Genomic DNA, 13331 nt, shown 5'->3' with positions numbered 1-13331 from the left:
TTTTTTGGTTTTATTTTTGTTTTTTTTAATCGGGGGTAAAATTGTCATTTTATTGGAAAAAAAGACGAAAAGGACATTCTCCGCAATGAAAGGTGAAAATAGGGGCAAAAATGCCAAAAAAATAAAAGTATGGATATTTTTCACAATAAGCTAAAAAGGTAGGGACGTTTTGTATCAATTACCCAAAAATAAATTTTGGAGATAGAATTTGAACTTATAGCCTTGCGAGCTATTAAAATGCTCTATTTTGCGATGAAAAGAAGAATTGAATCAAAATTGATTATGGTGTGATTAAAATTTACCATCATTTTTCTCTAGTTTTGTTAAAACAACAAAAAAAACTGAAAGATGACGCATGGGAAGCAGGAGCCACTATGAAGACTGGGATCAAGAAACATGTGGGAAGTCGTGGGGGGTAAAAGTGAGGAAGAAAGTAAACGTAAATGTATTCTTTGTATATTGTATATATGTAGTAACACAACTAACCACAAAGTAGAATTCTTGAAGTCACAAAACTATTTTAGGAAATTTCAAGCTTGTAATTGCTCATAGATACAATGTCCCTGTTTGACAATCGTTATTTGGGAAAAACAATGTTTTGAATGGTAATTTTTAGCGGAATGTGTGGTTAAGAATAGGAAAAAATTTTAAATTTACGCACAAAATATTTTATTGTGTAAATAATTGGTTAAAAATGAGTATGTAGACAAAAAGAGTTTTCAAATAATGATTCTCAAACAATAACTGAATTTAATAGGTTAGAGGGACAAGGTGGATCAGAAATAGACAAAGTCTGTTGCAAGAGGCCTCAAACTGAATGCTGACGTTGTTGTACATGGGTTTATGAAGAAATGAAAGAATAATAAACACATAATGGGGCTAGTGCAAAATGAAAAATCGAAGAAATGCTTATTTATAAGGTGACAAGGCCGTCATGATTTAAGGAAGCAGGCTAGCTAGTGCTATAGATATAGATTGAGTCCGCCAAGCTTTTAAGTAAATACAAGGTGCTCCACTTCGTCAATATTAAGTAACCAATTGGTGAAGAAGGAAGGCTACATGAACAGTCATTTGATCCCCATCAAAATCTGCATTGAATCCTTTACAATCTAATGGAGCATATTACGAAAGCATATTGTAATTATTATGAAAAGAACTTAACAAAATGTACTACAAATCGTGCTTGCATTGGAGCTTTTGATAGTAGGCGAACTCAAATTCTATCTAGTTCAACTAAATAGGGACTTTCTGGAGCACTTTTTGCAAATTGTGTTTATGATCTAGGAACAAAACGGGAAGGCATAGTAAGTACTCGATGCCAATTTGCCACTATCGACAATAGAAAGTGTGCACTTGATATAATTTAGCCCCCATTTGGCTCTCATTCTCTTTCATTTTGTTTATCTATCTTATTTTCAATCACACAATCTTTCATAAAATAATATTACACGTAAATTGAAAAAAATTTATTCTTTTTCAATCACACATTCTTAAAAAATACTATTCCAAACATTAAATCTTGGGAAAAAAATGGGGGCTTATATAAACATATATTCAATCGTGATACAAATTGACTAATTCATGTCTACTTTGTAATGATGCAATAAATTTATAATGTATTAGAAACTCACAAAGTATTAGAAACTCACTAATTCATGTATTACTTATGATATGATTATTTCTTGTTTTTATAACAGTAGGCATTCATATGATTTATATTCTAGCCCTATCTTGTTCAACTAGAAAATTGGATTAAATTTACATTAAAATCAACAATTAAATTTAACCATGTATTTAATGGGATTCACAACTTTTCAATTAGATATTTAATTAACTTTTATCAAAATTTACTAAAAATCTGATTCTTATCTAAACAAAATAGAGTCCTACTGAATGATAATTTCTTTTGTGATAATGAAATTTTTAATATTTCTATGACAAGGCGAATGCATGCATGGTCGTCTACTATTCCATTGTTTGTGTTTTTCTAACTTATATATTTTTTTAAATATTATAAAAAATATAGTAAGTATAGAGATTGTCATTTATCAATGACATTATTGCCATCATGGAGATGAAATTCTTCCACTTCGTCAATATTAAGTAACCAATTGGTGAAGAAGGAAGGCTACATGAACAGTCATTTGATCCCCATCAAAATCTGCATTGAATCCTTTACAATCTAATGGAGCATATTACGAAAGCATATTGTAATTATTATGAAAAGAACTTAACAAAATGTACTACAAATCGTGCTTGCATTGGAGCTTTTGATAGTAGGCGAACTCAAATTCTATCTAGTTCAACTAAATAGGGACTTTCTGGAGCACTTTTTGCAAACTGTGTTTATGATCTAGGAACAAAACGGGAAGGCATAGTAAGTACTCGATGCCAATTTGCCACTATCGACAATAGAAAGTGTGCACTTGATATAATTTAGCCCCCATTTGGCTCTCATTCTCTTTCATTTTGTTTATCTATCTTATTTTCAATCACACAATCTTTCATAAAATAATATTACACGTAAATTGAAAAAAATTTATTCTTTTTCAATCACACATTCTTAAAAAATACTATTCCAAACATTAAATCTTGGGAAAAAAATGGGGGCTTATATAAACATATATTCAATCGTGATACAAATTGACTAATTCATGTCTACTTTGTAATGATGCAATAAATTTATAATGTATTAGAAACTCACAAAGTATTAGAAACTCACTAATTCATGTATTACTTATGATATGATTATTTCTTGTTTTTATAACAGTAGGCATTCATATGATTTATATTCTAGCCCTATCTTGTTCAACTAGAAAATTGGATTAAATTTACATTAAAATCAACAATTAAATTTAACCATGTATTTAATGGGATTCACAACTTTTCAATTAGATATTTAATTAACTTTTATCAAAATTTACTAAAAATCTGATTCTTATCTAAACAAAATAGAGTCCTACTGAATGATAATTTCTTTTGTGATAATGAAATTTTTAATATTTCTATGACAAGGCGAATGCATGCATGGTCGTCTACTATTCCATTGTTTGTGTTTTTCTAACTTATATATTTTTTTAAATATTATAAAAAATATAGTAAGTATAGAGATTGTCATTTATCAATGACATTATTGCCATCATGGAGATGAAATTCTAAAAAATATTGGGATGACTAGTTCATGTTATTTTCTTTAGCTACAATGATGGACTCTCGTATTAACTTACAGGGTCTTAAAGTTATTATTGAAAAAAATTCTTCGCATTTAACATTTGATATCCCCACACATAATTGTGATATAGAAAAGTATCTTATGCAATTTATTCTCAATATGCTGCTAAACATGGTAGAAATAATGATTCACAACCACAACTTTCTAGAGTTTCATCATTCCCTAATAACGATGTATGGACTTCTTTAAGTACGAGTATTGCGTAAAGTTCATTATCTTCCCATTTTTCTTCCAGACCTAGTACATGTACCAAACAAAATAAATTCCCTTATGCATTAGCTAGATATTTTTCTTATCATATTTATAGTGTTTTAAATTGAGAAGAAATAATTAATTTCGATCTTCTCAGATGGGTTGAACAAATGAAAAATATTCGATATTATCTTTAATGGCGTGTTACCTATTAAACGTTCGGTGAGATTAGAGGTTGCGCTTGCGCATGGTGAGATTTGTCAGATGAAAGAAGCAAGTTAAATAAGATATATTGGAAGCTTTAATATGCTTAAAAGACCGATAATGGTTGACATTTCACTTTCTTTTTTTTTTTAAATTGTACATGAAATATTCATTTGTTTACAATCTTAACTCCACATAGGTATTGTAACCAAATTTGATATTGGATAAAAATTATGAGGTTTTTAGAACTTCTAATTAATTTAGTGAAATATATATATATATTTTTACATTGACCATGCTCTCGACATTGGCATGCTTGAATCAAATTGTCCCATCATCATATTGTAATGCAATGTTACCTATTAAACGTTCGGTGAGATTAGAGGTTGCGCTTGCGCATGGTGAGATTTGTCAGATGAAAGAAGCAAGTTAAATAAGATATATTGGAATCTTTAATATGCTTAAAAGACCGATAATGGTTGACATTTCACTTTCTTTCTTTTTTTAAATTGTACATGAAATATTCATTTGTTTACAATCTTAACTCCACATAGGTATTGTAACCAAATTTGATATTGGATAAAAATTATGAGGTTTTTAGAACTTCTAATTAATTTAGTGAAATATATATATATATATTTTTACATTGACCATGCTCTCGACATTGGCATGCTTGAATCAAATTGTCCCATCATCATATTGTAATGCACAATTCATCAATCCATGCAATTGAAGGAGCTATCCCCACTAAGGTAGCAGAACTCAGATTCACTTCAATGGCTTGTCAATATCCTTTCTGCAACGTGAGGTAAATTGTATCGCTCATTCCCTTGCTAAGTTTGCTTTTTTGCGTAAACTAGTTATACACTGGGCTGGGGAAGTCCTCACATTGTATTGATGATCTTCTCCTCATGAATTTGAATAAATGCAACAGTTGGGTTACTTTAAAACAAACTAATAGTAAATTCTCCCTTTTGATCTTTGCCGGTCATTATGTCATTATAAAGATTTCATTTACAATCATGTTTGGAAAGTGCTTATGATGAAGAAGTGAATAGTATTCAAAGATCACTGCAAATGAATAGATAAAAAATTACTTTAGTGTTTATAAATATGAACCAATGACCAATTGAGATGCTTAAAAAAAATATTTTTTATTACTTCGAAGCAAAGCTTACTAGACTCGGCAAGTCGCTTATAGAATGCCGATTCCAATTTTTCACTTAATAGGCTAATAAAGAGGTTGTTAACCTAGGGTCTATTCAGTAGTGATTATGAGAATTGATTTTATTTTTATTTTATTTTTACTGATAGAGAGAAAAGTGAATCTTACTTGTGAGTGGAGAAATAAAAAATGACAGTTGGAATAGTAAAATAATGATCAAAAAATTGATTTTTTGAAGTGAAAAATTGCTACAAAATTGGGGACTAATGTGGTTTGGAATCTTTATTTTTTGTTTGTTGATGGAACCAAACGTAGACAAAATATTTTAAATCAAACCATGATATTGAATTTTAACATACATATAGCAAAATGTGTGATTTTATTTTCCACCAAAATATAGCTAGTCATTCTTTCTTCACTAGGCAAAGGCTTCTGCAGCAAATAGAAAAGTTGCTCTCTCAAATTCTGTCACCAAAATGGATGTTCTTATCACAACTTCTTGAATTCTTCCCTTAAAAGAAAACTTCCTCAAAAATATTTGGCATTATAGACATGTTCGGTATAAAATAGCGATTACTAATACTCTCGAGTTCAACGTATCAAACTAACTATACATGTATATAAACTGTTATAGATTTGTTGTGCAACAATAGACAAGACAATATAGCGTGTCATTGTAATACTAATTAACTTGTAATAAATTGTAGTGTGTCATTGTTATGTGTGTGTATGAATATGATAAACGAGTTGTTTAATGTTGTCCAATAGCAACTTTAGGCCTTCCTCCGACTCCTGCAGATCTGCCAATCTATGTTACTGATAAGCATTCCTTATGAAGATCGATATGATTTGAGAAATAATCGTTCAATTTACATATACCCTGCAATCAATCGATAAACAAAATAAGATTATCGAACAATGACTTGAAGATCATTAAAAACATGTCTAATTCACATTGGACTATTTGAGGAGCCAAATACTGAGGGACTATATTAGGCTGGTGATTAAGTAGTGATAAACCTACTCTTAAGTCTTGGATAATACTGAAATTCACATGCATGTTTATCTTCGGAAAATATTTGGTATGTGTAACTAGACAAGACTCGATCTTACCACACAAGCTGCGATGGTTTCTAAGCAACCAAGGTTTGTAATTAACATATGTTGTCCGGACATTTGGTATGGATTACACGATATGACTCAATTTTATAGAACAGCTCACAAGGTTTTCTAATTAGCATAGCTATTCATGACATATTCGGCATGAGTTACCGGAAAAGATTAGACTTGACTAAACAAGCCATGAGGGTAAAGGATTTGCAATTGAGTAATACTATTCATAGTCAGCGTACACGGTAGTTATCCTATATGACAAGTTGTTATTTGAGGCATTAATTTTCTATAATTCTATTGTCTCAAATAATAAGTTATCATATATTATGATTACTGTAGACTACGAATGGTATTATTATTTGTATTTTGCATATTGTTTCAAGATGTATTTGGTAGGTGTTTCTGGTCAAGACTCGACCTTATCGAACAAGCTACAAGGGTTTATAATTAGCATAGCTTTTTGGGTATTATAGCTTTTCGAGTTTTTACCAGTCTAGCAACTTAATGCGGCATTTGGGTGTAGCGCTGTTCTGAATCTGATTCAATGTCATGCCAGCACAAATCACATCCACTTGAACTGTACCAGTTTTCCATCCATTCCCCTTCAATCCAATTCCTGTCCTCACCTCAGGACTCACCACCAAATTCTTGTTCTTGAATCCATTTATAAACTTATCAGCATCTTTTTTGGCCAAAAGTTCTTGACTTGCCTTGATTGTAAATTTCAAAGTTGTCACGTTGTTTTTCTCTTGTGTGAATCCAGGCAAAGTTTGTTCCCCCAAATTTGCACCATTTCCAGCATTCAAAACCATCCGTGTCTTATCGTACTCCATCTCGAAGTGTTTGTTCGGGTTCTTTATCTCAACGTCGAGACTCGACTGCGCATCCAATGCGGGTCCCGCATCGGTGTTCATTACATTGAATTTGGTGAATTTGATGGTTTTAAGGTGGACAACAGGCAGCTTTGGATCAAACCAGGCATAGAAAAAGGCAGCAGCAGCAATGATCAAGAGGATTAACAAAACAAGGGATATGCAAGTGCAGCAACAACACATCCTGCACCAGTTCCGCCGCTTTTTTTGGTAGAATGATGGTGGTAGGGCGGCGGCTTTTCGTGCTGGTGGTGGCTGCAGCCTCTGGACTGGGATATCTCTGTATCCAGGTGGTTTCTGCAGTGGTGTTTGTCCTTGTGACATTTTTCCAGGTCTTGAACCCTTCCCTGCTCCTGAAATTTCTTTTCACGAACAAAAAATTTCAATTATCACCTATTACCAAAAACCTTAAATTCTTAAAAAATAATAAGAATGCCGAAGACCATGAATATAGTATCACGACAACAAATTAAGGCTTGATCCCAACAAGTTTTGGGTCGAAAACACACGCCAACAGGTTCAACAGCCCACGTTGGCAACCAAAAAATACGAATACAAAAAAAATAAAAAATAAAAAATAAAATACTAAGCTTCATCCTTCAAATGAGTCGACAACATGAATTCTTTTTCACCACTCCAATCCATTCAACATGCCATATTAATTTAGGAAACTGAAGAAAGCATGAATAAAAGCCAATACAAAAAGGAAATGAGAATGAAATAAGAGGAGGAAAAAATATTTAAATTGGACTAATCAAGAGCCTTTCATATCAAGAATCAAAATTCTTGCACTTTCTCTGAGCAAGATTCAAAGGGTTCTACATTATGTAATAATTGGTTCGAAATTAAATGTAACTTAAAGAAATGTGAAGAAAAATATCCAAAAGATGAAAATTGAAAATTGAAAAGACAACCAAATTATGAAGAATTTCTGGAAAAATACAAACCTCGAAACAGATACTAATGCTGCATTAAATTTGATTCTTTGAGTCAGAAAGATTTTGTTGTGGGCAGGTAGAATTTGGAGAAACTGAGATAAATGAGAAAAAAGGAATACAAGAAAATGGAATGAATTGGGGTGAATGGGGGTAAAAGGTGAGAGAATGTAATCAGTGGTGCAAACTGAAGAGCGAGATTTAATCACAGCTCTGCATGTATTGACATGGCAATGGTGGGAAGTCTTCAACTGAATTACCTGATGGAAATATTTGTATTTATAGACATGCATGATGCATTTATAAAATATATTTATCAAAATTTTCAAAATTTGACTCCACCATTTAGTTAAAAAGAAAAAGAAGGGTTAAAGGCTGGATAATGGGGCATCCAGGTGGTCCTCAGTTGGGATTTACGAGTAGCAAGATAAGGACGAACGAAGACTAAAATATCTCAATTTATCATTTCGTACTACTTATTTATTTATTATTTTTTAAATTCGATTTAAATTTAAACACATAAAAATAAGTCTTGAAGAGGATTGTGTTCTCCATTCCTACCGCTTCCCCATAAGATATGACAAAGCATACAATTTTATTATCCCTAAAAGGGTTGGATTGATATTGAAATTAGAGTTATTGAAAATCAAATAAATAAACACAAATGAATTTCGAGGGTGAATGGATGTGTAATATTATTTTAGTGGATCATTATATTCCTATTTTCTATATATAATCCGACCAATTCGCAATTTTTCAATTGAGCTAGTCAATCAATCCAATTTTTATAACATTTGTTTGATAATAATCGTTCAACTATACCCAAGAACATGAGGTAAATGAACAACTTGCACAAAAAGTTGGAATGTTGAGGACAATATGGATTTATTTATTTATATTTATTAACGACTTGAATAAGTTTTAGTTTGAGAGATTTGTGCTATTTCAATCGAACATATTAGAAGAGTGAGAATTAAGTCAATTATAAAAAATTATGCCGTGTTTGGAAATAGCCTAGTCTGGGTGTCATTTGGCATAGTTCCTTTTGGATTTCCTTCTTGATTAATCACAACTATAGCATTGTCATCATATCGTATTATCATACCGTTGTCACGTTTAAGTTCTTTATTCTTCTTTCTTTCTCTTGGCATCAATCAGTTCTTTTCGAGTGTTTTCTTGGTTTGATCAAATAGTCACAATTTGAATCAAACGTCTCCATTGTATCTTGAGAGAGATTTTCTATCATACCCCAATTGTGACTTTATTGGATAGGGGAGAAACATCTCTTAAAAGATAACGTTTTTTCGTACCTTAGAGTTCATTAAATTTTCAGATTTCCCTACATTTTTCTCAACACAAGATACTCTCAGACATATCAAGTGCCTAGTCTCATTCGAACGTTATGCTGGTTTTTCGTATTTGTCCCGAGGAAATCATGTAATCGACTTGCTAATTGCTGAGATATGGGAGCAACGCTATGGTACTTTTGACTTATCCCGACAATTTTTGCCCTAGTACAGATTGTCAATTATGGGTTCCCCAGTTTAGAGGCTTTTAGGCTTTTTGTTTCATCTTTCACATTTATATACTAAGGGATCGTTCGATTCTCATTCTTTGGCCACAAAAATGAAAAGTATGACTCTTGGCCATCACATCAAATTATCATATTTGACTTTCTATCTCTTGTGTGGATCCTGTAATGACTATATTTTTCATTTTCATTTTTAGAAAAATGATAATCAAATGGGTTCTAGATAGTACTTCTTTATTTACTGCTTTCAGTTTTCATAGCTTTGAAGGTTGGTTAGGTATTTGCCCACTCCATTACATTAATTTATATTTTATTTATATTATGTTAGTGAAAATTCTAACCTCCTCCGTCCCGTCTTGGTTTAATCTAAAATTCACACTAGTATATGATGGTGATTTCCTAAAAAATAAAATGGTCTATTCATTTATGTGTCTGGAAAGAATTTATAAATAGCTTGATTTATAAATAAATAAAAATGAATGATAGATAATTAAATAATCCTTGTAGGTCTAGTGAAATGTGAGATTGAAAATGAGGTTTGACAATTTATAAACAATTTATTAAATTTGCCAAATGAAGGATTAATCTTTTAATTAATTGAGATATAGATGGACATAACAAACTATATAGAGAATATTGATAGTAAAATCAAACATATCTAAAAATGAAGGATTGATGAGAAACTTTTGAAAAACAATAAGACCCACATTGATTTTGTATAATTTCCAATTCATTCTTCAATTATTATTAAAAATTAAATAATTTTATAATATACTATTTAATATTATTGAATTTACAATCATTACTTTCATATCCATTTCATTTAGAAAACAAATTATTTTCAAAGCAAGTTAATAATTGTTTTTATCTTCCATAATATATTCAAAACATATCCAGAAGATTAAATAAAAAGCACGAGATTTATCTCCCTTTCTAACTCTATTTCTGCATAATTTCTACAAACTATAAATCAACCCTTAAATTTTTATTTATATATTTTTTAGCTTCGGCAAATAGATTGCAGTTACGGAGCCTAACAATGTTGGACTGTCAATATTTTGTTTGTAGAGTTTTAATGGTGGATAATTCTTTCGACGCTTGTGTTATTTTGTTCAAGTTTATGTGATTTCAAATTTAGATTTTTAACTTTTTTATGTACGTTTAAATAATTATCTTTAATCCAATAAAAGAGAGTGGAGGGGTGTGTGTGTGTGTGTGTGTGTGTATATACGGATTTGATCTACTAAGCATCGTGTTTAGTTTATACTGAGCACCGTGCTTAAGTGGCAGAATACATGGATGGGTAGTTATTGTGAACCTAAGCATGGTGCTTAACATAAATTAAGCACGGTGCTTAGGAGATCGTTACCGTATATATATATATATGTATGTATGTATATATATATATATATATATATATATATAGAGAGAGAGAGAGAGAGAGAGAGAGAGAGAGAGAGAGAGAGAGGCATTTGTCATTGTCAATATTTATACTTAATAAAGCCAATACACCCTCACCCGATACTCACTTAGGGGAGTGTATTCAATTATGACTTTTAATGATTTTTTGAGATTTAAAAAGTTCAGGGGTATTCAATTAAGATTTTTTGAGACTCTCTAAAAGTCACGGTATATTCAATTGAGATTTTTAAAAGTTTTTATAAGTCTTAGGGTATTCAAATTCTAATGACTTTTAGAGACTTTTATAAAAGTCTTTGGAATACTAACTTTTAAGAAGAAAGTACTCATATAAAATTTTAAAATTTGTTTCTCATTAATCACGAAATTTTGGGAGACTTTCATCAAAAAAATAAAAATAAAAAATCAAATTTTCTTTCCTTTAACATTCTATGGACATGTATGATTAAAATTTATTTTTTTAATTGATTATATTTCATTTTTCTTTCTTTCTTTCTCTCTTATTATTTATCTCTATTTTCTATGAAAAATTAAATTAGATTCTTGAAACATTTTTTTCTTTTTTCATTTATTTTTTTTTTGTGAAAAATATCTATTTTTTAATTAAATTATAAAAGTTTATATGAAAAATTATAATTAAATTTAAATATATTGATTTTTATTTATTTTTAAAAGTTACTATTCTAATAATATTGAATCATATATAATTTTGATTATTATTTATTTAATTAAGGTCTTAAATTTATTTATTTTTCAATTTTTTTTATTATATGGGAAGAAGAGGGGGAATTGTGAGAACTAACACCCTATATGTGAGAATTTCACATCAGATCTACGTGAATTCTATTTCAAATGAAAGTTTTCAAAAATCTTTTGAATTCCACAAAAGTCTATAAAATTTTTAAAATGAAAATCTATAGAAGTCTACGAAAGACTTCCACTAATTCTATACAAATCTATAAAAAAATTCACAAAAATCATCACTTAAAAAAAGTCCATCAAAGTTTTCAAAAGTTTCAATTGAATACACCCCCCTTGAAAGTCATTCCTTTAATTAATTAATGTGTGTGTATATAATTAATTGAATTTTTTTTATTAACATAAAAAGATAGAGATTAAAAGACATACTTGAATTGAACTCAACAAATCCCACAATTTTTTTATTACATTTTACCCCTCCATTTTCATTTCTTATACTTACTTCCCACCCCCATTGTTTTCTCTCTTACTCTCATTGTGTCTTCTTTTCAAAAAATAAATAAATAAATAAATAAAAATAATTGTTTTTGTAAAATAAATCAAGGCAACTGTTAATGGAATTGTATGTTTATTTTTCTTAAATTGTCAAGAGAATATAATTTAGAACTAGTTTTTGGTTTAAGTTCTTTCCAATTATCTTTAAATTCTTTTATCATTATCTCCTTTTTGGCTATCATAGGATTATTAGAAAAGAGATGCATGTCTTTAATGATACAGAATCTAATTATATCAAATCCAGTAAAATCGAAATGAATAAACTATACTTACTTGGATTTAGGCAAACTAAAGATTGAAGGTGCCACTATTATATATATATACCAATTATCTCAACTACTTTCAAAACAATATAAGTAATTCGAAAACATTATGCACATCATTCATTCGATATAAGACATACAATGCACATGCTCAATATAAGTGATTTTGAATTGATTTACAATAAGATATGTTTAATGATATTTAAAAGTTACTTCAAATCTTCTTTTCAGTATTTTTTTAAAAATGCCAAGCATAATACCCACTAGTGGGGCCGTTGCTCTCACCTGACTTGGTTGACCACAGCGCCCATTGGATCATAAATTTCTAAGAACTCGTTTGACATAATTCTTACTTTTACGTCTTGTAGAAAAGTTTTGGAGGAAATTACCTTAATTTTCATTTGGAAAATTAATTTTAAAAGAACTTCTTACTCCAAAAGTGTTTTTAGAGGAAGTAGCATTGAATCAACTTCCTCTAAAAGTTTTTCTAATTAGAAGAAACAATTTTATAAAATTAGCCAAAGCTTTTCAAACTAGAAGAAATAGTTTCACAAAATTGGTCGATGAACTTTATTTTGACTTGCCTTAAAATATAAGGACTTGGACTTATTCTCAAGCCCTAACTTGTGTTGAAGGTTAAGAATTTAGCCCTTGTTTGAGCCTTATTGGAAAGAATGTATTTTTAAATAGTTATAGATGAAAAATGTGTGGTTAAAAAATAAGAAAAAATTTTGAATTTGCATATAATATCATTTTATTGAAAAATGTATGATTGAAAATAAGTTTTGAAAAAATGAATTTTTAAAAGAATAGGGTTCAACTTATGCCCTTAATTCAATATGTGGCTCATCCCAAGCCTTGCACATGAAATTCAAGATCAGTAACTTGAGAAGTGGGATGGGGGGTTACAAAAGCGGTGGAGTTAAACATTCTTTACTGTGGGGTTAAAAATTAAGTCTAAAAAACTTTTAAATATGTTTTCTCTTGGACACTCGTTTTCCCAATATTTGCTCTTCGCTCAAAAATGGAGATTTTTGTTTAAAATATTTTCTCATAATTGTTTGATATGAAATTCAATGAATAATTAAATGCTAATCTATTCCAAATAATAATCCCAACCATAAAAATACAATCAACTTTAATAGGCAAAT

At 30.0% G+C, this 13331-nt stretch overlaps 1 protein-coding gene across 1 annotated transcript; it reads right to left on the bottom strand.

The window, feature by feature from the left end:
* Positions 1 to 5373: 5373 nt before the first annotated feature.
* On the bottom strand, positions 5374 to 7803 carry LOC111391517. The gene is made up of 3 exons (XM_023016752.1): positions 7726 to 7803; positions 6396 to 7140; positions 5374 to 5673 (listed from the first exon to the last, which is right to left on the bottom strand). Exons 2-3 carry the CDS (start codon positions 7100 to 7102, stop codon positions 5658 to 5660), a joined length of 723 nt encoding a protein of 240 aa, XP_022872520.1. The 5' UTR covers positions 7103 to 7140; positions 7726 to 7803; the 3' UTR covers positions 5374 to 5657.
* Positions 7804 to 13331: the final 5528 nt, after the last annotated feature.

This window comes from Olea europaea, chromosome 3 (genome assembly GCF_002742605.1).
Source record: "Olea europaea var. sylvestris chromosome 3, O_europaea_v1, whole genome shotgun sequence".
NCBI classification, from domain to species: domain Eukaryota; kingdom Viridiplantae; phylum Streptophyta; class Magnoliopsida; order Lamiales; family Oleaceae; genus Olea; species Olea europaea.
Note: the sequence above shows the minus strand (reverse complement) of the source record. Positions and strands in the feature narration are given on the sequence as shown.

Excerpts from the sequence above, each read along its gene's own strand:
- LOC111391517 (XM_023016752.1), bottom strand. The coding sequence starts at position 7,102 with ATGTCACAAGGACAAACACCACTGCAGAAACCACCTGGATACAGAGAT.